This window comes from Mustelus asterias, chromosome 2 (genome assembly GCF_964213995.1).
Source record: "Mustelus asterias chromosome 2, sMusAst1.hap1.1, whole genome shotgun sequence".
NCBI classification, from domain to species: domain Eukaryota; kingdom Metazoa; phylum Chordata; class Chondrichthyes; order Carcharhiniformes; family Triakidae; genus Mustelus; species Mustelus asterias.
The window spans coordinates 94,143,982-94,169,703 of NC_135802.1; the positions used below are offsets into that span (position 1 = coordinate 94,143,982).

The 25,722-nt window shown below is 42.1% G+C and overlaps 1 protein-coding gene across 1 annotated transcript in view; it reads left to right on the plus strand.

The window, feature by feature from the left end:
• LOC144503618 (dynein axonemal heavy chain 11-like) overlaps positions 1 to 25,722 on the plus strand; it is a 383,758-nt gene that overhangs the window by 61,356 nt on the left and 296,680 nt on the right. The window contains exons 11-20 of the mRNA XM_078228239.1: positions 130 to 254; positions 2,350 to 2,545; positions 5,416 to 5,520; positions 11,624 to 12,019; positions 15,811 to 16,143; positions 18,156 to 18,410; positions 21,665 to 21,834; positions 22,348 to 22,570; positions 23,696 to 23,812; positions 23,952 to 24,038. Coding sequence (XP_078084365.1) covers positions 130 to 254; positions 2,350 to 2,545; positions 5,416 to 5,520; positions 11,624 to 12,019; positions 15,811 to 16,143; positions 18,156 to 18,410; positions 21,665 to 21,834; positions 22,348 to 22,570; positions 23,696 to 23,812; positions 23,952 to 24,038 — 2,007 coding nt within the window. The remainder of the gene's footprint in view (positions 1 to 129; positions 255 to 2,349; positions 2,546 to 5,415; positions 5,521 to 11,623; positions 12,020 to 15,810; positions 16,144 to 18,155; positions 18,411 to 21,664; positions 21,835 to 22,347; positions 22,571 to 23,695; positions 23,813 to 23,951; positions 24,039 to 25,722) is intronic.

Here is a 25,722-nt window from a genome sequence, read left to right on the forward strand (position 1 = left end):
CATTGGGCGCAACAAATTTATGAACTAATAAAAGATTAACAAATGAAATGAAGAACATAGTCGGTTTGGTAAGGTTTAAAGTCAGGATTTGTGTTTGTCTAATTGCATGTCTATTTACCTGACAAATAGAAAGAAAAAGGTGTCGAACTATTGCACAAGAACATGCCTGCAACTTCAGGAAACTTAAAATGGGCCAAAGAACTGAAGGAAAGGATTCAGATACCCTGGTCAAATTTCAGGCTTATTGATCACATGTAAGTGGCATGAGGTTTATGCACTGAATGATAAAGTAATTGTATGTTTTGTATTGGAAATCCTGCATGATATTTCTTTGCAATAATTTAATGTTAGGCCCCAATTTTCAGAAGCTTCTGGAAGTGGGTTGGAGGAAGGGTGGCTGGCCGACCAACTGCTCCCAGAATCACTCACTTAAATGTTTTCATGAGGCATGCCTCTGTTCTATGTACCTGTTTGAGATCTAGCCATTCAGATTTCCCCAGTAAGTGACCTTATAGTATTGTCTGTGAGTAAGCAAAAGTGCCCGCTTCTAGCCTGTTACTGTTTCCAGCATCAGGACTCCACCATCCAATGCCCTTGGCCCAAGTTCTCCTCCTGTCCCTCCCCACCCTTCCCTCTCGCAGGCAGTGGCATAGTCACTGGACTAGTCATCCGGAGACCCAGGATCATGCTCTAGGGACCTGGGTTCAAATCCCACCAACGCAGCACGTGAAATTTGAACTCCATCAAAAAATCTGGAATTATATGTCTAATGATGAGCATGAAACCATTGTCAATTATCATAAAAACCCATCTGGTTCACTCATGTCCTTTAGAGAAGGAAATCTGCCACCTTTATCTAGTCTGGTCTACATGTGACTCAGAGCCACAGCAGTGTGGTTGATTCTTAACTGCCCTTTGAATTGTCCTAGCAAACCACTCAGTTGTATCAAACTGCTAGAAAGTCAACAAGATGTGAAACCGGACAGATAACCCAGCATCGAACTAGAGCGCCTGAGAATCCTTTATGTCTCAATAGGTTTGCGCCTTATTCTTTTAAACTGCCCTCTCCCAAGATGAGTTTGGACATGGGCAGGAGAGTGCTCGGATGAGATCCTGCTGCCTTTCCGCCTGTACCCTGATTAAGTCTGTCACGGGAAGGCTCATGGACGGCCTTCCCAGCATGCTATCAATTTAGGCTCTGAAGTGGATAATGAATGCCTACTTGAGGGTCTCCTCCTTCCACCGCTGCTGGTGCTCAATCAATCAACAGCAAGTGGGCAGTCAAATGTCAAATCTCTGAAAAAAGCAAAGGTTTCCTTGCAGGCTCTCGGGTGCACCCCTTGTTTTCAGACGCTCAATGCCAATCTAGGGACCCAGGATCGAGAATGGGGGAAGGAGGGTGCACCATGAGCCATCCGCCTGCTAGATGCTTAAACCCCCCCCCACCCCCCCAGCCCACACTCACTCGCCTGTGGTGATCCTAGGCCTCTGGGTGCATTGCCAATGGCTGCCACCACCTCTGCTGTTCCTGCTTGGAAAGGACAGCTGCCAGCCTCGGGGGGGAGGGTGGGGGGGTAGGATTTCTGACCCTGGTGTCCTTAACCTTGGAGAAGGCCCACACTGGCCAGTTAAGTGTCTGAGAGGCACTTAATACCGGTGGTGCTTTCCCAGGTTGAGAAGCCTGAACATTTTTAAAGGCAAATTGAATGGAGTAAGCAATTCTACAATTTTGTTTGTTCATTAAATCTTGGTTTTATGGCAGTGAAAGTATTAATATGAATACGAGTGTATAGGATGGGATATTTTCACTTTGGAAGAAATAATGAAGATAGTATTAATTTAAGGGGGAAACGAAAACAGTTGTGTTGAAGAGGTTTGAGATTTAACACGAGAACTGCCTATAAAATGACAAGCTTTTTCTTAGATTAGCAACAAATTGGTACAGATATAAACATTCTCCCAACTTACTATTATTTTACTAAATAAATGTCTTCCTCACAATTCTAGCTTGTTCTACATAACTTGCAAATCTCCTGTACCGAGCATAATTCCCTGGTTATGATCCCAGTTGCTGCAAAGTCTCTCCGGAGCTCTGCAGCTACTTTGTACACAGGGGCAGTCCAGGGTGATTTGTACTTTGATTGTTTTTCCTCTTGCTATGTTGTCACTGACTTATGTTATAGGATGAACTAGGATATGTAAGATGGGCTACAACGATGCAATCAGGATTCAGTAATGATTCTTTGAACTGGAATGTGATTAATTCTAATCTATCCTTCCTTTATTATGTTGTTGATAGTTTATAAAATAAGATGAATTGGAATGAGTTTTGTACAATATCTCTTCTAGAAATCTTGAAGGCCAGGAAGCTGGAACAGTGTATCAAAAATATATGGAGATGCTGACTTTACTGGATGAGTATGAAGAACAGATTTACTTGTCATGGACAAGTGGAGTCCATGAAATCTGCCAGTTCAACTTGAATCAGTCAATTATCAAGCGCAATTTTGAGACTGGTTTCCTCAGTGTGAACTTTGACCATCAGGTACAGTGCTGGTTAATATTGTGATTCAAATTTCTTAAAGTGAAACCTGTAAAATTAGATGTTTTGAATTTCTGTCGGGGTTTCTTAATTCTTCTGGGTAAGTCTGGGTGATCGTTTATGTGGCTTCTTTGGGGTTTCTCTTGGAACTTCTACCAAAGTTACATCAGGAAAATATTGTCGGGAACTCTACCCCAGCATAACGTGTAATGGGGTCAAATTGGAATTGTACGGAGTGAATTTCTCATTGCCTCCTGTACAAGTTTGAGGGGAAGACAACGGATGCCACACCAGGAGGATGCAGCCCATAGATATTACTCCTCCCCCCCTTCTCCCCACTCCTCCTCAAATAATCTATGGGTCACAAAGGCTGTATGAGGAACTGTTAGGAATTGGAAGAGTTTGCTTCTCAAGCTATTTTAAGCATCTCCTAACCTGTTGCGTGAGGATCTCAAACCATGGTTCTCAGCAAGCACTGCATTCTCAGTGGCTATGAATGAGGCCACTGTCATCAGTTTTTCTTAGAACAGACTCTTTTCAAGCTAGCCCAGAGATCTCCGCAGCAGGAAGCTGTAAGGCCAGGTATGCAAAGGTTACTAGCGCCATGTACAGTACAGCATGGTCTTCATTACTTTATAGACCTCTGCCTGGCAACAGAGAAAAAGCACCACAAAGTTAGAATAGAATTGGTGGCTTCCCCAAGAACTATCAGTAGCACCCATATTTCATGCAAGGCGCCCACAGTACTTAAATCAAACTAGAAATCAGTGGATGCTAGAAGCGTTGGTGGAGGGGTGTTTGTTTGCTATCTTCAGCATTACCGGATCCACATGCAGCCTAACCCCTGGAGAAAGCCACTGAAAAGTGAAATATTTTTAAAGGAGCTTGAATATGGAGCTAGAGGAGCACCTTCTTGATTGACTCCTTTTCTCCAGGACTTGCAGAAGAACACCACACAGCAAACCAATCCTGCTGCTCCCTGCCCTACTGCTAAGTTGGTTAATAAATAAGTGTAGCTGGCCAAGCGATTGGCCATGAATCTGCTACAGACGTGTTTAGGTGAATGCTGTGGGCGCTACACCCAAATCGCACCCTAATTTGGTCATGATTCAATTTCTTAGTCCACATATTTTGAAACTGTAGCCTTTTCTGATTTGTAATTAACTGAAGTTATAAAAGACAAAACGGTGTTAGAGTAGAAATAACCAGCCTCAATCTGCCAGAATGCTTCTAAAGAAGATACAGAAGAAAGAAATAGAACATGTCAAGGCAGAAAGCAATTTCCTGCATCAACACGTGTTCTTCTGAACTGAGAAACTCAAAATCCTCTTCAAATAAAAGATGCTGCACAAACTCAGTAGCTCAGGCAGGCAGGATCTGTGGAAAGAGAAACAGAGTTAATGCTACAGGTTGATGAGCTCTCATCAGAATTGTTCGAAATGTAATAGGTTTTAAGCAAGTGAAAGAGGGGAGGGTGGGAAAAGGACAAAGGGGAAACTCTGTGACTGGTAGAAGACAGGAAAGATTCAATGACAAAAGAGTTGATGGTGCAGGACCAAAGGGGAATGGGACAAGTGAAGAAAAATACTAGAGGGGATGTGAATAGCGAAATCATGAACAGTAAAAGTAAGAGAAAACCAAGAGTGAAACGTGAAAAGGAAATGAAACAAAATAGAGGGCAGAGATTACGGTCTCAAATTGTTGAACATCGTGTTGAGTCCTGAAGATTGTAAAATGCCTCGTCAAATGATGAGGTGTTGTTCCTCGCAATTGTGTTGAGCTTCATTAGAACACTACAGGGGGCTGAGGACAGAGAAGCCAGTCAGAAAGCCAAATCATAGAATTCCCACAGTGCAGAAGGAGGCCCTTGGCCCATCGAGTCTGCACCATAGCAATCCCACCCAGGCCCTATCCCCATAACCCCACATATTTACCTCGCTAATCCCCCTAACCTACATATCTTGGGACACTAAGGGGCAATTTAGCATGGCTGATCAACCAAACCCGCACATCTTTGGACTGTGGGAGGAAACCAGAGCACCCGGGGGAAACCCACACAGACACGGGGAGAATGTGCAAATTCCACACAGACAGTGACCCAAGGCTGGAATCGTACCTGGTTCCCTGGCAATGAGACGCTGCAGTGCTAATCACTGTGCTACCGTGATGTCCAAGTAGAGAATTAAAATGCCGGGTGACTGGAAGTCCAAGTCATTCTTGCAAACTGGACAGAAGTGTTCGGCAAAGTGCTCACCCAATCTGCATTGGGTCTCCTCACTAGAGCAGATCTATTGTGAACAGTTAATACTGTCTAATGTCTGGAAAGAAGTTCAAGCAAATCACTGTTTCACTTGGAAGAGTGCTTAGGGCCTTGGACAGTGAAGAGAGAGGAGCTAAAGGGTATGTGTTGCATCTTCTATGTTTGCACGGAAAGGTGTGGAGGGGAGGGGGATAAGTGTACAGTAGCCTTGATTTTGAGGTTTTAATGATAGTGAAATTCTCAGCATTGCTGTTATTGCTCTTTGAAACCAACAGCAACTTCTGCTGAAAACAATCACCATTGTAGAGGAACTTAACAGTTTACTTACATACTCTGTAACATTGCTGTTTCAAGCATGTGATTCTCCCCTCGCAATTTGTTGCTCTGTGCTTTGCCTAAAAGAAGCTTAACCACAATCGATGCCATTCAGTCTTGAATGTGCTGTCAACATCTGCAATCATGTGTAGGGAAATAAATAAATGTTCAAAGATTATAGAACAAAGCAGCTATTTAGAATTTTTTACCTTTGGTGCACAATGCTTTGACACTGACTATTTAAACATTTTCTAACGAGTTGTTATGCAATATTTTTTGATGGAATGTTGTGTTGCAGCTTGTTGCTGTATTGCGAGAGGTGAAATACCTTCAGATATTGAACCAATCCGACATCCCGGAGGCAGCTGCAGCCATCTTCGAAAAGAGAGAAACTTTGATGAAGGTTTGTTTTTTCCAAGAGTACTCTAAGCCGTAGGAGGTCCAATTTTAATTTAAATTAATAATTCAGACATACTACCTTCCTGTGCAGTAAAATGCCTTCATCACATTCATTCAAATTCATTATTAACTAATGCATATTTATTGCAATGTCCTCTTTCCAGCAAAGTGTAAAAGAAGGGTTCTTCTAATTTGTCTCTTGGGTCTGTGATTTAGAAAAATGGTAAGAAGTCTCACAACACCAGGTTAAAGTCCAACAGGTTTGTTTGGCAGCACAAGTTTTCGGAGTCTCAGGCTCCTTCTTCACCTGAAGAATAAACCTATTGGACTTTAACCTGGTGTTGTGAGATTTCTTACTGTGCCCACCCCAGTCCAACGCAGGCATCTCCACATCATTTAGAAAAATGTACAGCACTGGCATGGGCTTAAGAAGGCCTACTTGTTGCATTTACATTTAATACTGCTAATTAAAGAAACAATTTCCCCTTGCTTTGGGAGAAGGGGTTATCCTTACTCAAGGGGTTACAAAGGGTACCACTTGTAGGTGAGTGCAGTTTTGTAGGGTGTGATTTCAGGATTTTCTGCTCTCCTCTCCTTGCTGCAGCCCCATGCTGGCTCTGGCATCACCAAAGCTCAGTGTCAGGGTGCCTCAGACTTCACCATTCTGGTGCAGAGCAAAAATGGACAATCCCAAGTTTCTAGGCAGATAAATTATTTTTCAATGTAAGGGTTTACATGGTTCATTGGCCGCCTTCATTTGCTTTATGGTCAATATGAAACCAGTCAGCCAATCACTATATTGATTCACCTTTCATACCCCTGTGTCCAATTCAGCAATATCATAGATGAACGGTATTTATTCCAATAGTAATGGTTCCACGGGGAAAAGAATGAAACGATACCCAAAAGGCAAGATCCAGGTCCTTGACTGTATATTAATCAGGATATTTGTATCCCAATATCTCCACAGAATAGGAAGTTGTCTTATAAAGTTCTAATTTACAGCTCTTATGACAGTATTTTTACGAAAGAGACAATCTCGGTCCAAGGCTGCCATGTGTTATTTTATTGGAATTGATTTTCACTGTCTTCACCTGGAGCCACTGTGGCGATAGCAGCCCCAAATAGCAGTCAGTAACATAGAAACATAGAAGATAGGAGCAGGAGGAGGCTATTTGGCCCTTCGAGCCTGCTCCACCATTCATCACGATCATGGCTGATCGTCCAACTCAATAGCCTAATCTTGCTTTCTCCCTTCCGAACCTGTTAACATGGACAATGTGGCTAGCTTCATTCTGAAAGGGGCTTACCACTAGGTGTCCAAAGAACTCGTGTGCTTCAGGCGGTAGGCTCCTTTTCAATGAAACTATGCGCCCTGTGATGTAATTAGGCTCAATACAGGGCAAAGAAAGCCAGAGCGAGAGGTGTGAAGAAGGAAAAAGATGCATGTGGCAGCAGTTCGCCAGACACCCACCTCTCCCCCGATTTTCTCCCTCCTCAGCAGACAGAAAGAATGGAGGAGAAACCTGCAGAGGGAGAACTGGCTGAGTGGCAGTGGATGAAGAAGAATGGACCAAGAAGGAGCCAAGCCACTTCCCAAACCAGTGGTAAGGACTGACTCCTATCAAAATTGGACTATAGCGGCTGCTGCTCCACAGACGAGGAGGGACAAGGACAACACCTGCAGAAGTGGTGAAACGCTAAGGAGCTGGGGAAGAAATCCAAGCTTCAAACTAGTAGAGTTAGTGAAGAGACCAGAATGTTCCAACATCACCCTAACTCTGGGATGCCAGAAACAGCAATGTCCGTGAAGAGGAACAGGGTGGAAAGGCCACTCCAAAGTAGGACAGCCCGAACTTTGCTGCTTGCATAACCCACCCCGATGCCACCTGGATGGAATGACACTAGCGGGGCAGAGCAGAACAACTTTCTCAGCCCAACAACAGTGACAATGTGATGAACAATATGAATATGCAAGAGCTTACACAAGGGCTGGAGCTGTCACAAATAAGAAGTCTGGTAAGAGAGACACAATTTAAAGTGAGTTTAAAGGTTGCCTCCATTCATGTGTGTAGCGTTAAGTCCTAGTGTTCAATGTGTTTTGATCTTGGGTACCTTGAAAAGGTAAAAGCTGACCTGTTTCTGCAGGGATGCAGAATACCACACTTGAACACATACAGGCTATGTTTGCAATTGTGGTCCCATGCACCATCGATCTGGTCAGGAAGGAATGATGGGAATGATTCCTCTTCCTCTGGCCTTGGGAATTGGGGGGCGTGGGGGCAATTTCACCATCTCTGTAGTTAAGGAGGTGCTGGGTGACCACCCCCTCAAAGTGGATGAAATGTACAAAAACGCTCTGCTCTGGTTCTGTGTGTGTGCCCTGGCTTAAATCAGCAAGTGGCTAGCTGCCCTTCAACGACTTCCTCTCCTGTTGCGGATTTCCAGACCAGTCATTCTAGCCAGTGACTTCAACCGCATTGTCGATGCATTTGGACCATCAGGGAGAGCCGATGGGTGTCACATCCAGACAGTCGATGGAAATGGTGAAAGATAGCAGGCTGCAACATATCTTCAGCAACCCTGCAGATGGAGCACAGTGCAGATGCACTTGGTCAAGGCCAGATATGTCCATTCGTTCCAGGATCAACTTCCTGTTTCACAGTTAGATCCACTGACATCAGGCCAGTGTTCTTCTCTGACCACTGCCTCCTATTGTTGACTGTCACCTACCTACAGGAGGAGCAGAGAGTTGGCAGGGGATCATGGGAGCTGAACATGGGATTGTTGACCCCAGAAAACATTGAGGAACTCGAAAAGGATTACAAAGGAACACCTTGAGTCCCTGATGCACACACTGGCTTGGTTGGGGGGTGGGGTGGGGGGGTGGGGCAGTGGGGTAGGGGAAGCAGTTAAGGTGAACTCAAGAGAATCTTCATCCTCAAAGGTGTTCAGAAGGCAAGGAAGAGGAAAATGTCCCAACTCTAGAAAAGCTATTCCTGCTGCAGTCGAAGAGACATAATATTAAGGAAGAGCTCCAAGAGGTGAGGAGCCAGCAGGCCTCCTTCTTTGCTGTGGAAGCCTCCAAGGTCCCCTTCTGGTCCCAAGCCCATTCCGTGGAGCAGAATGAGACCTTTTTTACGTTTACTCTTCCAAAAGGTACACACACACAGTTTTGGAATCAGCAGCCTGAAGAATAAGATGGCTCAGTAATGCCGTTGCAGTCTGACAGATCAAAAGCAGCCAGATTGTAGGACACGAAGCCCACAGACTACATTGCTTTCCCATCCTTTTGGTCTTTGAAGACGGTATTTGGGAGAACCTGGACAAACCGCTAACTCTGGACGAGCTGACAAAGGCTGCCAGGTTCTTAGAGACAAATCAAGCTCCCAGAAGTAACAGCTTGTTGGAGTTGTTTTGACTCTGTGGGACTGGACCTACTCAGAAGTGTATGAGAGTATGCATCTGACCAACAGCAAATCAGATTCCATGAGGAAAAGCATCATCAGCCTCTTTTACAGGAGAAAGGGAATCGGGAATTGGTGGCCCATTTCACTGTTCAACGTGGAGTACAGAATTCTATGGATTTAGTGTTCCACCTAGATCAGATCTGCACTGTATCCGATAGGAAGGTCTCTGATGCTAAACCAGAATACGATTGCCTATGTCACTTTGTCCCTGGTGTTGCGAATGGGTCTGGTCACGTTGCCATGGAATTCTCCATTCAATCAGACCATACCACAGCACCCAAGTTTATGCTGAAAAGTACCTTTTGACCACAATTCTATCAAGAGTGGTCCACACGTAATGTCCTCGAGGCCATGTGGGAATAGGTGTTGGTGGGTCCTTTTGAATATTCGAGGCTGGAAAGAGATGTGGTTTTTGTTGAGGTTCATCCTGAGCAGCTCAGTGATGCCGGACTCTGTGCTCTATGGGCTGTTGATGCACTCCAAGATGAACTCTGCTGTCGGACCATTAATTCAGTGAATATGCTCTTTGGTTTGTCTGAAACCTGTTGGGTCTTCCGGAAACTTGTTAGCACTTCAAGTGCAAAGAATTGTCCATGACAAAATGCTGCAGACTGAGCACATAGGCCCAGGACAACGTGCTGAGGAATGCACTAAAGCTTGGGGTAAATGCTGCAAAAAGGCTCAATGGGGAAAAGACATGGCAGGTCTACTTGCCGTGGTATACCCAGGCAGCTACAACCTAAAACCCTTCAGCCAGTATCTTTCTCAAGGGGTGTATTTTATAAATATCTCTCAAAATTGCAATTGTATTGAGGCACCTCAGAGTATGAAAAAACCTTGAACTGTATTCCACTACTGGTAAAATCCAACTTGAACTGTCCTGGAATTTAATTTTATAAAAAATTTTTGAATCAAATATATTATTGGAGAAGAAAATCAGGTTCAGATTGCCATTTGAATTAGACAGAACCCAATGGTAATCTGTGCACAATGCAGACTCTCAGCTATTCCGTGAGCAATGAAAGCAAAAAGGCTCACGGAATGTAAGTGTCAAATTATTTTGTGAATCTTGGAGCAGCTCGGCTGGTAAAAACAACCTGACTGCTGCTGCCCCTTACCCCACCCCTCCAATTATCTAGCTGATTGTTGGTCTGCCACTAGGACATTTGTTTGACATCCCATAGAATCCCAGATTGAAATGAAGCCATGACCTCAACATTGCAAGAAGTCTTCGTCTGTAGCCTGAAGTTTGGCTGCACGTTTTTGTAAGTACATTGCATTGCTGAACTATAGAATGGTGCCATGGATTGGCTTTCAATGCCTCTCATAAGTACCATGTGTCAGATCACCATGGGTTCAGCACCCATCAGATAGGGGGAGGGTCACATGCTACCTACCCTGTCAATGGTCTGCTGATGTGGAGATGCCGGTGTTGGACTGGGGTAAACACAGTAACAGTTTTAACAACACCAGGTTAAAGTCCAACAGGTTTATTTGGTAGCAAATACCATTACCTTTCGGAGTGCTGCTCCTTCGTCAGATGGAGTGGAAATCTGCTCTCAAACAGGGCACAGAGATACAAAATCAAGTTACAGAATACTGATTAGAATGCAAATCTCTACAACCAACCAGTTCTTAAAGATACAGACAATGTGTGTGGAGGGAGCATTAAGCACAGGTTAAAGAGATGTGTTAAAGAGACAAAACACATGTCTTTAACCTGTGCTTAATGCTCCCTCCACTCACATTGTCTGTATCTTTAAGAACTGGTTGGCTGTAGAGATTTGCATTCTAATCAGTATTCTGTAACTTGATTTTGCGTCTCTGTGCCCTGTTTGAGAGCAGATTTCCACTCCATCTGACGAAGGGGCAGCGCTCCGAAAGCTAATGGTATTTGCTACCAAATAAACCTGTTGGACTTTAACCTGGTGTTGTTAAAACTGTTACAATGGTCTGCTGAGCCATTCCTGCACATATGATTGTTGTGTGCTCCTCCAGCCCCCTAAAGAAATGATCGGCTGACAGATAAATGCTACAATATATAAAGTTAGATGATAAAATATATTGATAATATATACATGGTCCCATAAAGGCACACCATCATCATGAGAAATATTTGACAACTTTTATTTGTTTATGAACACAAGTGATGTAGACCTTGGAATAGAATATCAATTCCTCATTTCCACATGACATTGCTGAAAATGGTATGTTGTTTCCTCTGTCCTGCCCCACCCACCCACACCATTAGAAAAAATTGTGAAATGTTTTTCAATGAAGACTTTGCTTTAACCAATCACTTAACAGAAATGATATGCAGAAATAGAATTCTGGATTTGTGATTAGCAGAGATTCCCCCCCACTCCAGTTGGCTTCCCTTTGGCTGTTGGTGGTATCTTCCAGTCCCGCTGAAGTCTACGGCATTTTGCATGGTTCTCCACCCCTTCACCAGCGAACCTGCTGTGGGGGGTCGCCGCTTTTGGCAGGACTGGAAGATCCAGCCAAAGGGAAGGGCTGGTAAATCCCACTCATTGATCGGTTTATTCATATGAAAAATGCCGTTCATGCCTCTGGGGGAATGTTAGTTTTCATGAAGAACTTTTCTATTAATTGCTTGTTGTTTGTAAATTATTTCAGTATGTAGGAACCTTGGAGTTAATGGTGAATTGGTATAATAAGCTGAAACAGACCGTCTTGGAAGTGGAGTTTCCACTGATATTTAATGAGCTGGAAGTCATTGACGAACGATTGAAGGCTGCAGAGGAGACCATTACCTGGCAGAGTGAAAACTGCTGGAGCTACATTGTGCATATGAAGGATACAATGCATGATCTGGCAAGCAGTGTTCAGAAGACGAAGGAGAACGTGGAAACTATACAAACACTTATGAAAACCTGGAGTGAGTGTACAATGTTTACGAGGAAGGATAACAAAAAAGATTATCTACTGAACCTGGAAGACCGAGAAGACAGAGTAGCCAAGTGGTACAAATTGATAAGGGAGGATGGTGTTACCATTCACAAATTGGTCGAGGTATGTCTGAAAAAAATAATAGGTTAAAGTGCACTGAGCTTGGCAAAATATAATTGTCAGATGAAATATTTTGTAGAAAGTTTTAATACACCGAATGATGTATTTAATGCGCTATAACTGGAGTGGTTGTTATTCAAATTCAGCTGAAACAATTTAGCAAATTTTTCCAGCTCTTTTTATTAAAGGTCTTGCACATGAAGTGCACTTCCTGTTCACAAACCTGACTGTCAGCTTCAGCTTGGAGATAATGTTTTCATCCCTGAGTAAAAAGCGCCATGAGTTCAGGCCTCACTTCAGAAACCTGAACACGCAATCTAGGCTGAAGCTTCAATGCAGGACTGAGGTTGTGCTGCACCGTTGGAGGTGCTGCTTTTCAGGTGAGGTGTAAAACCGAGGCCTCACCTGCATTCTCTGTGTTGGATGGCCATAAAAGATTCCATAGCACTATTTGAAAAGTGGAGGAGTCCTGATGCTTTGGCCAATATTTATACTTCAACCAACGTCGCTAAAAACAAATTATTTGATGATTTATCTCAATACTGTTTGTGGGACTTTTGCACAAATTGGCTGTTGAATTCCCCTATTGTATAATGCTGACTAGACTTCAAAATAAATTAATTGTAAAGATCTGTGGAATATCTAGCTAGAGATGAACATGTGTTTTTTATTTGCTTGCTGTGTCATGATTGTGAATAATGTTTTTCTCTGTCAACATTAACAATGGAAAGTGCTGCTTTAGAATGAGAATTCCACAAGCCAACAGTTTCTTTGGTTACTGTGTGTTGCTATGACATGTCATTTTACACTCTCGGTTAAGTTTTGCATTTTGAAATGTTAAACTTTTTTACACTGACTTATTAGATTATGAATGCCCCATCAGAAACAGCACTGAAAGCAGAACCTACAATATTAACATTTAAAAGGGAAGTGAATAAAGTAGGCGAGTGAAGTTAAACAGGTAGCTCGTTTGGCAATGCATCTATCGATCTTTGCTTCAAAATTTTATAATTCTTTGAAAAAATTTGTTTTTAAAATTATTTCACCTCTTCTGTTCACCCAACTCTTGCTTTGTTGCCAGACGCAGTTTTAAAAGATATATCCTGACATCCCACTTGCTAGCACCCAACCTAATCCCGATTCCAAGTAGTTAAACTTGATGCACAGGCTGTATATAAACCTCACGTAAACAAACCCGTTCTTGCCAGGTTTCCACTATATCACTCCTGTCTCAAAAAAGAGCTTGAGGATTTTTCTGCTTTTTGCTGTAAGGTATTTTTACTTAACTCATAAAGTTATTTTCTCACTTTAATTAAAAACATAGAGACAATGTTCTTTTGTTATTTATATTATTTAAGATAAGATCCATAGGGCTCTCAAAGGACTTGATAGGGTAGATACTGGGAGGATGTTTCCACTTGTGAAAATGTCTAGAATTAGGGGACACAGTTTAAGAATAAGAGGTCTACTGTTTAAGATGGGGATGAGGAGAATTGTTCTCCCTCTTAGGTCGTTAGTTTGTGAATTCTCCTCGCACATTGCAGTGGAGGCTGTGTCATTGAATTTGTTCAAGGCAGAGTTATTTTTGATAGACAAGGGAGTTGAGGTTATGGGTGGTAGACAGCAAAGTGGAGTTAAGACCATAATCAGATGAGCCATGATATCACTGAATGATGGAGCAGGCTCGAAGAGCCAAATGGCCTATTCCTGCTCTTATGCTCTGTGTGCTTTACTCAGAATCCAGCTGAGGTTGTAAACTACCAGGAGGACAGCAGAAACGCTTTAGGGATATCCTCAAAGCATCCCTGAAAAGATAACAAATCCCTGCTGACTTTTGGGAGTTCCACCGCTGGGGACCTTCTCCAATCTATGTGCAATGCAGATGACAGGACGTAGATGTAGTTATCGCAATTATGGACAGTTTTCATATCCATTACGAAGTCTTTTAGTACTAAACTATTACGGTAGCTTTGTCAAGTCTTTGCTTGCAATAAAGTACCGAGCAAATTGTAAATGCACATCAAAAATTGTGGTCCTGCTGCTAACTATTTTCTCTAAGTTGGTTTTAATCAAATGGGACAGTCTACCTTATAATCATTACATACAAAACTAGAAAATAAAATTGCAGTTAGAAGTTACATGACACTTTGAGCAGTTTTACAAAAACCTACCTCTCGAATAAAGCTTTGACTACTGAGAGTGGAAATTGAGATTTCAAAGTCTGCATCCTGTATGATTTTCTGTCCCATTATTTTAATGAATGAAAGATTAGCGGGAGGGACCCCAAATTCACTTCCCACAGAAAAGGTTCAGTGCTCAATGTGCAATTTCATAAAATTGCCCCAGTCATTCCAGTTGGATGTCACTGTAGTGACAGCAAGCCAGCTTTTGCTGGCTCTCACTCCTTTCTGGCAGTCCACTACAGTCTCAATATATTTTTTTTAATGTTGGTATTTCTTGTGTTAAGGTGTTGGGAATGAAATGTAAATAAATGCGAAATAGCATAACAGATTGCAATGTAAAGTTAAAGTGCATGGGATTGCGGGTAGTGCCTTGAGAATGATTGAATGCTGGTTAGCAGAAGAGTTGGAATAAATGGGTCTTTGTCTGATTGGCAGGCAGTGACTTGTGGGGTATTGCAGGGATCTGTGCTAGGACTCCAAAATTATATATTAATGATTTGGACGAGGGAGCTAAATGTAATATCTCCAAATTTGCAGATGTTACAGAGATGGGTGGGAGGGTGAGCTGTTAGGAGGATGCAAAGATGCTTCAGTGTGATTTGGACAGGCAGAGGGAGTGGGCAAATGCACTGCAGATGCAGTAAAATGTGGATAAATGTGAGGTTATCTACTTTGGTAGCAATAATAGGAAGACAGATTATTACTTGAATGGGTGTAAATTGAGAGAGGTGGATACTGAGTGAGACTTTGGTGTCCTTGTGCACCAGTCGCTGGAAGCACACAGGTACAGCAGGCGGTAAAGCAGGCAAATGGTATGTTGGCCTTCATAGCGAGAGGATTTGAGCATTGGAGTAGGGATGTTTTACTGCAATTGTATAAGGTGTTGGTGAGGCCACACCTGGAGTATTGTGTGCAGTTTTGGTGTCCTAATTTGAGGAAGGTGTTCTTGCTATGGAGGGAGTATAACAAAGGTTTATCAGGCTGATTCCTGGGATGGCTGGCCTGTCATATGAGGAGAGACTAAGTCAGTTAGGATTGTATTTATTAGAGTTTAGAAGAGTGAGAGGTGATCTCATAGAAACATACAAAATTCTAACAGGGTTAGACAGGGTTGATTCAGAAAGAATGTTCCCGATGGTAGGGGAGTTTAGAACTAGGAGTCTTAGTTTGAGGATAAGGGTAAACCTTTTAGGACTGAGGTGAGGAGAAATTTCATCACCCAGAGAGTGGTGAATGTGTGGAATTCACTACTACAGAAAGTAGTTAAGGCCAAAACGTGTGTGATTTCAAGGAAGCATAGGTATAGCTCTTGGAGCTGAAGAGATCAATGGATATGGAGGGAAGGTGGGATCAGCGTATTGAATTTGATGATTAGCCATGATCATAATGAATGGCTTGAAGGGCTGAATGGCCTACTCCTGCTTCTATTTTCCATGCATGTTAGTTCAGGATTCTAATGCATCGCAGGTCTGTGACAACAAATTCAAATTCCCGTTAGTTTGAATTAATTTGAATGCTGACAGGTTATTTTGTGAATGAAAAGATGAAACATTTTTAAAACCTCAAAAGACCCAAGATAATACTTTATCTTAATTTGTTTTTGATTAACAGGAGAATCTCAGACTTCTGAAAGCAGACCCAGATACCGAATCATGGAAGACCTATTTGGAGTATATTGATGACATGGTTTTAGATGGTTTCTTCAATGGTATTTCATACTCTCTAGAGTTTTTCTTTGAGAATACTGAAGCTGCTTTGAAACCTGCTCCTTTGTTTGTGTCACAAATGATTTTAAATATCCCAGAAATTGTATTCAAACCTTCACTGGATAAGGATGCTGCCGATGGATTCTATGATTTAGTTGAAGAGATAATAAGTGACATTTACAAAATGGCTGCACAGGTGAAGAGAGTAGCTGATCATCTTGAGTTTGATAATTACCAGGTAACGAATATGAATTTTATTTTGTAGACAGAAAGTGTGAAGTTTTTAAAATTATAATCCGTGTTTTAATGTTACTTCTGATGATGACAACAATGAAGTATATAATTTTTTTGCTTTTCTTTCTTTTAGGGGTGCACCTGCAAATGTTTATCCAAAAAGCTTATTCTATTGCTAAAAAAGTGACATGCTGTGGAAGTTTGTCATCTTGCACTCATCAGGTTAAAGGGAACAACAATTTATACTGTATGAGAAAAGCGAGCCTATTGGTTGGCAAGTCACTTCTGGTTGAGGCTTTGCCATGGAGAATGCAGTAGGGAAGTATTGTCCCTCAGGCTTTCACTTAATTCAGAAGAGTACTTTTTGTGGGCATGTTCCTTTTGTTGGCAGAAGACAAGTTTCTGCTTATGAATATAGGTAGCTTCAAGCAAACATAAGTGAGTCACATTGAGAGCCTGACTGATCTTTAATTGGTTATTACAATTTTTGGCATACTCTGAGTTGCTCAGCAAATACTGTCTAATCAAGAAATCACATCTAACATTTGTCATTAAATTCGGGAAATAAAAACAAAGTGCTGGCAAAACTCAGCAGGTCTGGCATCATCTGTGGTCAGGTCAACAGAGTTAACATTTCAAGTCTAAAATTCTCCTTCAGAATTGAAGAGAAATAGAAATGGGATGGATTTTATAGCATTGAAGAAGTGAGGGAGGGGCATCAGGTGGTACTAAAGGGAAGGTCAGGGAAAGGTTAGAGGGCAAGGGAGATTAAATACCAAAAGTATCATGGAACCAAAGGCAAAGGGAGTGGTAATTGTAGTCGAAAAGAAACAAAGCATTGGTCCAGAGTAGGCGTTGATAACAGAATGAAGGTCAGCTCTGAAAGCAAAAATGTGAAAACAAGGTTCAAACTGGCACCTGGGGGCAGAAAGAAAATGGAGGATAGAGTTCTTGGTCTGAAGTTGTTGAACTCATCTGGCATTACTCTGGTACTGAAATTCATATACTACATTTCTCACTTGCCAAAGTAATGACTCATTATTCAAGCCAGAAAAGACATTCTGCCTATTTCACAAACGAGTAATGTGTTATATGAATTTCAGAAGTAGTGCAATCCCTGGTACGTAGGCCATACCTTCCATTGTCTCACTGATAGTACCAAACAGCACCTCCTTTTTGCTGTTCACAATAGGCTGAGTGCTAATTGTACTCAACCACCCGTGCTTGTAAGACTCCGAACTTAATGATGTGATTCCATGAGAGCACTTTCTGAACAATCTCCAGGGTTCTAAGAATTACATTAACAATTTCAGTTTGGCTCACTAATGCTTGCTAGATGCTACCTATGATCATATGCTGGGACCTGTTCTCTGTTGGCAAAGGGAACATTTCCAAACATTGCACCTTTTTTGAATCAAGCAAAAGCTTGGAAGAGGTGGGGGGCAGTAATTCTCTGGTGAATTCTGTATGGCAATGCCTTGATCAATCAGCTCCATTTCTTCATGCAGTATAAATTGTTGTTCCATTAGAAATTTGGCATTCTTGTATCTGTCCTAATGAGTGCAAAACAAAAACACTTTGACAGCATCTCTCTTTTTTCCAGTAATATTCAAGTTAATTCTATGTTAAGTGAGGCCTGAACCTCAAATGGATTGGGCCTCGTATGTTTGCTATACTGCGGCTTACATGGGGAAATCTGTCCCACAGTGTTAGTTACCAAAAGTCAAGGAGTTCCACACTGAGCAAATTTGGGAATATGAAAAATCAGACATATTTAAGGTTTCCAAATGAGATTAAGTATCGGTCTCTTGGTAGATTTAGTTTGCTCACGAAATGTAGACACCACTGACAAATCAGCATTTATTGCTCAGATAAGTTGTCCTGAGGCTTTTAAGAGTCAATCACAGAGGGTGAGATTAACTTTAAGACTGTTGGGTTGCTAGTCCAATGTCATGACCGGTAGGCTAACCATTGTGGCTATGAGGAAAATACAAAATGGGCTGTTTCTTCACACAGAGTGACATGGAAGATATACTTGACCTTTCAGAAATACGGCAAGAGGTCATGGATAGGGTAACAGAGGTCATTAACAAAGCTGTGGAATACAGGAATTCATTCGACACACACTCTTACCTGTGGGTAGATGATAGGATAGAGTTCATGAGGCAGTTCTTGTTGTACAGCCACGTGTTGACTGCAGAGGAGATAGAAGCTCACGCTGATGAAGGTGTTCCTGAGTGTCCTCCCACTACTGAACAGTTTAAGGAACAGGTAAGACTAAGTTTTGCTGAAGTATAATCTCTTATTCAGTTGAAAAATATTTATTAAATTGTGCTATCAAAGCATAACTAAATAAAATTCCAAATGTGTGCCATGAAACAAACACAAAGGGACCAAATTGGATAGCCCTGTAGATGGATGCAGAGATCACAATGCAAGATTTTATTTTTTGTTCATGGAATGCGTGTCACTAGCAAGGACCAACATTAGTCGTGCATCCCTAATTACCCTTGAGAAAGTTAGTTTATAGTTGCTGCCTTGAACCCCTGCCGTCCCTGTGCTGCAGATATAGCCACAGTGCTGTTAGGAAAGGACTTCCAGGATTTTGACCCAGCTCCAGTGAAGGAATGCTGAAATACTTTCAAGTCAAGATGGTTTGTGACTTGGAGGGGAACTTGCAGGTGATGGTGTTCCCATGTGTCTTCTGCCCTTATCCTTCTGGGTGGCAGAGATTTTAGGTTTGGAAGGTGCTGTCGTTTGAATCTTGGCAAGTCACTGCAGTGCATCTTTTAGTTGGTACACACTGCTGCCAGCAGTGCTGCCTGCTCATTTGAATGATCTCTGTGTCCAACTTGTTGTGTGAACATGTTAGCAAGAGGCAACATCATAAGTGATTAGCACCACTTATTGCTAGGCTGCACTGCGTAAAGGTGATCTAAATCTCTTTGCAAAGCAGATGTTTTGTTAGTGGTATTGGTTCTGGGAGTCATGGTTGGAGAAAATCTGACCTGGGAAAGAGTGAGGAATGGCAACCGAGGAAGTGCGGCTCCTACGTTTTTGGAGGCTGCCCAGGAGGTCTTGGTAGAGGAGATGGAAAGGAGAGGTGTCCTATATATGCAGCAAGGAAGGATGCTCTGCAGTCATCAAGTTTTTTAAAAAAGCAATTAAGCAGATAGACTGCCTGTGCCAGGGGTCAACCCCAGAGCACAACCCTAGAGAACCTGGATACAGTGCCAGGAAAGATTCAGCTGTATGATGTGAGTGAACAATGTCAATTGTAGTAGCCGTGACCTGCCTAAGGACAGATCCTCTGCTTATTTTGATATGTCTCTCAGTCTTGTGCTATTCTCTTCAGTTGCTCTTAGGAACCTTCCATTTTTGATTTCAAATTGGCTAACGCCATCAGTCTCTTTCTCCCTCTGTGTCTGCAAAAATGCATATTGGGAAAGCACGCACCTCTTCTTTTCTTCATCAACCAGCAGCACAACTCTACCCTTGTGCCTTTTCAAATACCTGAGAAGTGCAACCTGACCAGATAGTGGAGGGTCACAAAAATGGTGCTGAAGGCACAGCACCATCATTTGATTTAATTCTCCCAGCCACCAGCTCAATTACTGATGCAGTATGTATCTTCAATTTCAATGATGGATTAGAGGTAGGATGTGCTGTTGCCTAACAGCCAGTGTCCAAGACTGCTGCCATCTATGCTGAACGGCCCAGAGCTACTCGAGGATGACCCTACTTGACCATATGCAGTCTCCTTCACTGAGAGTCAGCAGCCATCCCCCAGTCCTGCAGCATTCATTCAGCTAGCACTGTAAAGGCATGCCAGGACAGAGAAAGGCACCCAGAAGGCAGACACTAAAGGAACATGTAAGAATGATAGATGATGTTTGATTTAAAAATAGCATGATTTTACTTTTACCTTTTTGGAATGCTTACTTTATGCCTTAATGTAGAAATCTTTAATAATCTTTGTCATCTTGGAAAGCTAAATTATGTATGTTTACTACGAGCGCAAAAACACATGTGAAAAAGATTCAGTTCTCCAAGAAAGGAAAGGAACCTAAAATCTTGAAGGAAAGTGGTGCAGTTAGAAAAACTAAATTGGATTGATAACTTGTATGTAAGCAGAGGAAACTATTGAGAGTCTTGTGACCCTGAACAGCTAATTTCCTCCACTCCTGCCGCCCTCACTCAACCCTACTAATGTTGAGCAGGTGGTGGATTTCCAGTTGCATGGAACAGGTAGGTTCCAGCAGTCTGACAGTGCTGATATACATTGGTCTCAAAGACTAACACCAAAATCTTGCTGGCATTTACGCCAGTGGGATATTATGGTCCTGCCGATGGCGCACCCCGGTCACGGGTTTCCTGGCGGCGAGGGTTGTGTCAGCAGTGGGACCTGAGTGGCGTACCGCCACTCAGGAAACACACTGCAAACAGGGAGGAAAATCCCACTTTCTTTGTTGAATCAACAATGGAAGACACCTGGAGGTGGAATCCAGCTCAATGCCTGAAATTGTAGCTGTGGATTTTCAGGGTCTTCAGTTTCAACAGTACATCTCTTCCTTCCTCCCTAACACCCAGCTCCCCTTAACCACCCACCAAGAGGAAGCTAATAACTGAAGAGTTAGCAAGACTCTCTGTCAGTTCTGAATGTTCGCTGATATTTTAGAGTGCTCTAAGTTGACTTGCCTTTTTTTCCTCCAGACGTGCCCGTTCTGGGTCCTCTGTCTTTTACAGATGATGCAGTCTCAATCACAGATGCTCTGAATGATTTTCAGATATAATTGTTGTATTCCTTATTCCAATATTAACTTAGTGAATTTGTTTTTTTAATCTTCGGGCATACTGAGGTGCAAATGTCACCCCCACCCTCAACGTGAACTTTCATCTTTCTCTAGTGTCTCTCCTATCACTCCCCATACCCTGTCCAAGCTCAGCTTGTTCATGCGATCCACCTGCTGTTGCTCTCATTCCCTGCTATTGGTGATTACCCAATGGGCCTGTACTCAGTGTTTCCCTGTAGTGACAGCTCAAATTGAGAACTCTCTGGGGTAAATCTTGACTTTGCGCAGAACAGCTAATGGTGAATCAGCAGCCAATTTTGCATCTCCCAATTTGTATTTATTGAAGTTACAACCAAGGCTGTAACAAAGTCAGAAGCTGAGTGGCCTTAGAACATAGAAAAAATACAGCACAAACAGTTAATGGAAACAAAAATTGGGAGAAGAATAAAAGGCACTGTTGATTAGCTTTTATCCATCTTACACTATTGGACAAAGTCAAGAGGTATATCATTTGTGGAAAATTTTAATGCAAGCCAATATCCCACCACACCACAGCGCAGTAAAAAATCCTGCCTATTTTAACATTGTTTTGTTTTTACAATATTTGCAAAACTGTTTAATGATTTTGAACATAGAACATACTATGCTGCAGGTTATAGTTTGCAAGCTTAATATTAAAACTGCTGAGCTTAAAATTCTTCTGGTTGTAATTATTAACTTTGTGTTTTACAGATCGATATCTATGAAAACCTGTATAGCCAGATCAGCAAGTTTGAAGATCGTCGAGTCTTTGAAAGTTGGTTTAAAGTTGACATTAAACCATTTAAGATGGCATTATTAAATACAATCAAAAAATGGAGCTGGATGTTTAAAGAACACCTCATGCATTATGTTACTGATAGGTGAATAACGTTCCATTTTTGGGATTTGAAAAGAAATGTGTGTGGCCCACCTTCTTTAATGGGGTTCTCAGATACACCGGTCACTCTCCTTCATATTTTGTCTTACAGACTTCTTCATGTTACACTGCTGGTTGAGGAATTTTGCTACAATATATCAAATAATTTACTGAAGCTATAACAAAGAGGAAAATGCACTATGTGAGATTTTTGTGCTTGGGGGAAGGCAATTAATCATTCAACAGAGTTGATTATTCAGCTCCTGTTTCTATTGGGTAATGTGCATAAGGCCATGTAGAATGCAGCAGAAACATCAGCCTCTAAACTGCACTACGGAATATTGCAGTTACTACTTGCTGCTATTCTAGACAAACTTGAAAACCATTAGGCGGTGTGAGCTGGAAGTTTCTTAGCTCCCCTATCAGACATTTGCCAGGAGTGCACATTTTATTATGTTTTGCATTTTAATATGTTCTCTCAAGAATAAATACAGTTTTTGGCCTTTCTTTCACACAGCCTAAGTGAACTTGAAGAATTTATAAAGGTGACAGATAAGGGACTGAAAAAGAAAGTGAAAGAAGGAGACCATAATGGCCTTGTCGATATAATGGGACATCTAATGGCTGTGAGAGACAGACAGACCACCACTGATGAACTTTTTGAACCTTTAAAGGAGACAATTATTCTTCTTGAGAGTTATGATCAAAGCATGCCAGACCAAGTTTACATGCAGTTAGAGGTAGATTTTTTTCTTTGTTCAGGCATATTTTCAGTAAGATTAGTAAGAAAACTGTATTTGATTTTTAAAAAGAATGGAATTTTGTGACATAAAATGGCTCCTTGTTTGGATTGTTCAATTTTAACACTGGGCGGTTGAAGCATCCACTTGGGTTTGGTGGACACATTGTTACTGTATGCTGGATCGTGTATACTAGGCTGACTGAGGACGAATGCTCCCGAATTCCGCACAAGGAATGAATGGACTTGTGCTCTCCTAGGCTACCTTCTCTATTCGCCCATAAGATTTACTGCACATTCCTTCCATCCCCTGCCCCCCCACCATCTCCAATGAGTTACCCGAGTACCAGTGGGCAGCGTCTCGGTCATCTGATCTCCTATTAGCCAGCCAGTTGCATAATGAATGGGCAGTTGTCCAGAAGGATACTAATGAATCTTGGCTGTTACAATTGGCAAAGCCACCCCCAGGGAGAATCCTTGGCTTTAATTCTAGCAGCTGCCTTTGGACTTCAGTTCTTGGAAATAATTTCTACATTCCCTGCCTGCACAATAACTTGGCACAGTGGGTCACTTGTCAGTTGTGGAACCCAACCTGCTTTTGATCCATTAAAACCAATGGAACAAAAATCAGGGATAAACTAGAAAGGTTGATGATCCAAAGGCCGGAGTTTTACCACCCTGCCTGCCGCAGGAATCGGAGCGGGCGAGGGGCGGACGGAAAAGTCCATTGAACTTGAACGGGATTTTACAGTCTCAGGACGAGAGAGGCCGTAAAATCCCGCTGTCAGATTAAGGCACAGGCGGCAAAGTTGAAAATTATTCCCCCTCCCCTACCACTGTGCGATTCCATAGGAGTTCAACTTGTTTTCATAGAATCCCTACAGTACAGTTCGGCCCATTGAGTCTGCATTGACCACAGTCTCACCCAGGCCCTATTCTCATAACCCTCATTTACCCTGCTAATCCCCCTGACACTAGGGTCAATTTAGCATGGCCAATCAACCTAACCCACACATCTTTGGACTTTGGATTTTTTATAAATAACATTTGCTTTCAAAATAAAGTTTAAAGAAGTTTGATGAAAATGTTCTTTTTTGAAGCAAATAAAATGTTCAATGATCAATAGGAATTACCAGAAAAGTGGAATAATACAAAGAAGATTGCTGTTTCTGTCAAGCATGAAGTTGCAGCCCTCCAGACTGCAGAGGTGTCACTCATCAGAAAAAGATGTGTAGCATTTGACGTAAGTGTGATCTTTTCACTCCTAAAAATCATTGCAACCAAACTTGATCTGATTCACTTTGCACTTGAACAATCATGTCAGTAATGAAATTTGAAAAACACTCTAAGGGCATTGTGTATCTCTCTTTTTCTTTTACCAGGCTAACCAAATAGAGTTTCGAGAAAAATTCCAAATGGAAGCACCTTTCGCATTTAATTCTGTGAACCCATATGCATTGTTAGACAAGGTAAGAGCAAAGTCCCTGAGAGTTTTGATGGAACTGCTACTAAGGTTTGATATGACATATCAAAATAGACATTAAAGAGCATGTCAATGGAACAGATTAATGTTCTTGATATAATGTAATACTGCATGAATACAATAATCATATTTATGTGCTTTTCAAGTGCTGTAGTCTTTCAAGTTCACTTGCAAAATGGTAGTTACTCAAAATTTGTTTCTAAGTGACTCTACAATGAGAGGCCTCTGTAAGATGCTTTGGTCCAGGTGATTTACTACTTTGCAAACTGCTTTTTCCACTTCATTTCCACGTGACAGCCTGTGCCAATACTGCACCCACCATGCTCACATTATAAGGACTAACTTTGACAACTGCTTTCGTTGAGAGTAAGTGAAATACTGTGACAAATGTTGAAAACTCATGAGGATTTTAAAAGTGCTGCATTTTCCTCAAGTTCAGTACAGGTCGTTATAATCTAAAAATTACTATTAGTAATATTAATGTCTGGAAAGTTAGCATAACCGCATGACATTCCTCTTCCCTCACAGTCAGTGGAGAGTGCTCAACTGAATGTAAGCAGGCATATACATCATACCTGTGCCACGGGTAGATGAGGAATGAAGTATTATTGTACTAGACACCCAAATAGAAACTTCTTAGAGAAGTCTTAGTACTACACTTTCTTGTGTAAGACCCTGACATGAATAATTATTTTCCAACTCCAAGCTTATTGGTCATAAATTCCCCTTTTCAAATTTATGCAATCCGGTTTCCACACTTACAGTATTGAGAGAACTCTGAAATTACATCCCTTGTCTACTATGTTAATGAGATGTTATTTCTTTTTGCCCTTCTCAACCTCTGTGCACTGCTTTATGTGGTTCATAATGCCATTATCCTCCATTGCCCCTTACCTGGACACTGTGTTTCAGGAGGCAGTAACACCCCTTAGACTAACTAATTCAGCCGGGGGTCAGGGACAAGAGGGTGTGGCTGCGGGTGAGGCAGGAATTGGGATCCAGAAGGTAGAGTTGCAAGAGCCTCAGTCCCTGAATCTGTACAACAGGTTTGAAATTCTTGCTCCCAGTGTGGACGGGAATGGGGACTGCAAGGAGGACGAGCAAACTGCCCACGGCACCGTGGTACAGGGAGCTGTTCAGGTGGAGGAACAAAAAAGAAATGTAGTGGTAATTGGGGATAGTGTAGTTAGGGGTGTTGACACTGTTCTTTGTGACCAGGATCGAGATTCCCAAAGGTTGTGTTGCCTGCCTGGTGCTGGGGTCCAGGATATCTCATCTGGGCTGCAGAGGAACTTGGAGTGGGAGGGTAACAATCCAGTTGTAGTGGTCCACGTAGGTGCCAACGATATAGGCAGAACAGGAACAGAGGTTCCGCAGAGGGAGTATGAAAAGCTAGGAGCCAAATTAAAAAGCAGAACCAACAAGGTGGTAATCTCTGGATTACTACCTGAGCCACAAGCAAATTGGCGCAAGGTCAATAAGATTGAGGAGGTAAATGCGTGGCTCAAAGATTGGTATGGGAGGAATGGGTTTGAATTCATGGGACATTGGCACCAGTATTGGGGAAGATGGGACCTGTTCAGATGGGATGGTCTTCATCTGAATCGTGCTGAGACCAGAGTCCTGGCGAATCGTATAACCAGGGCTGTAAATAGGGCTTTAAACTAAAT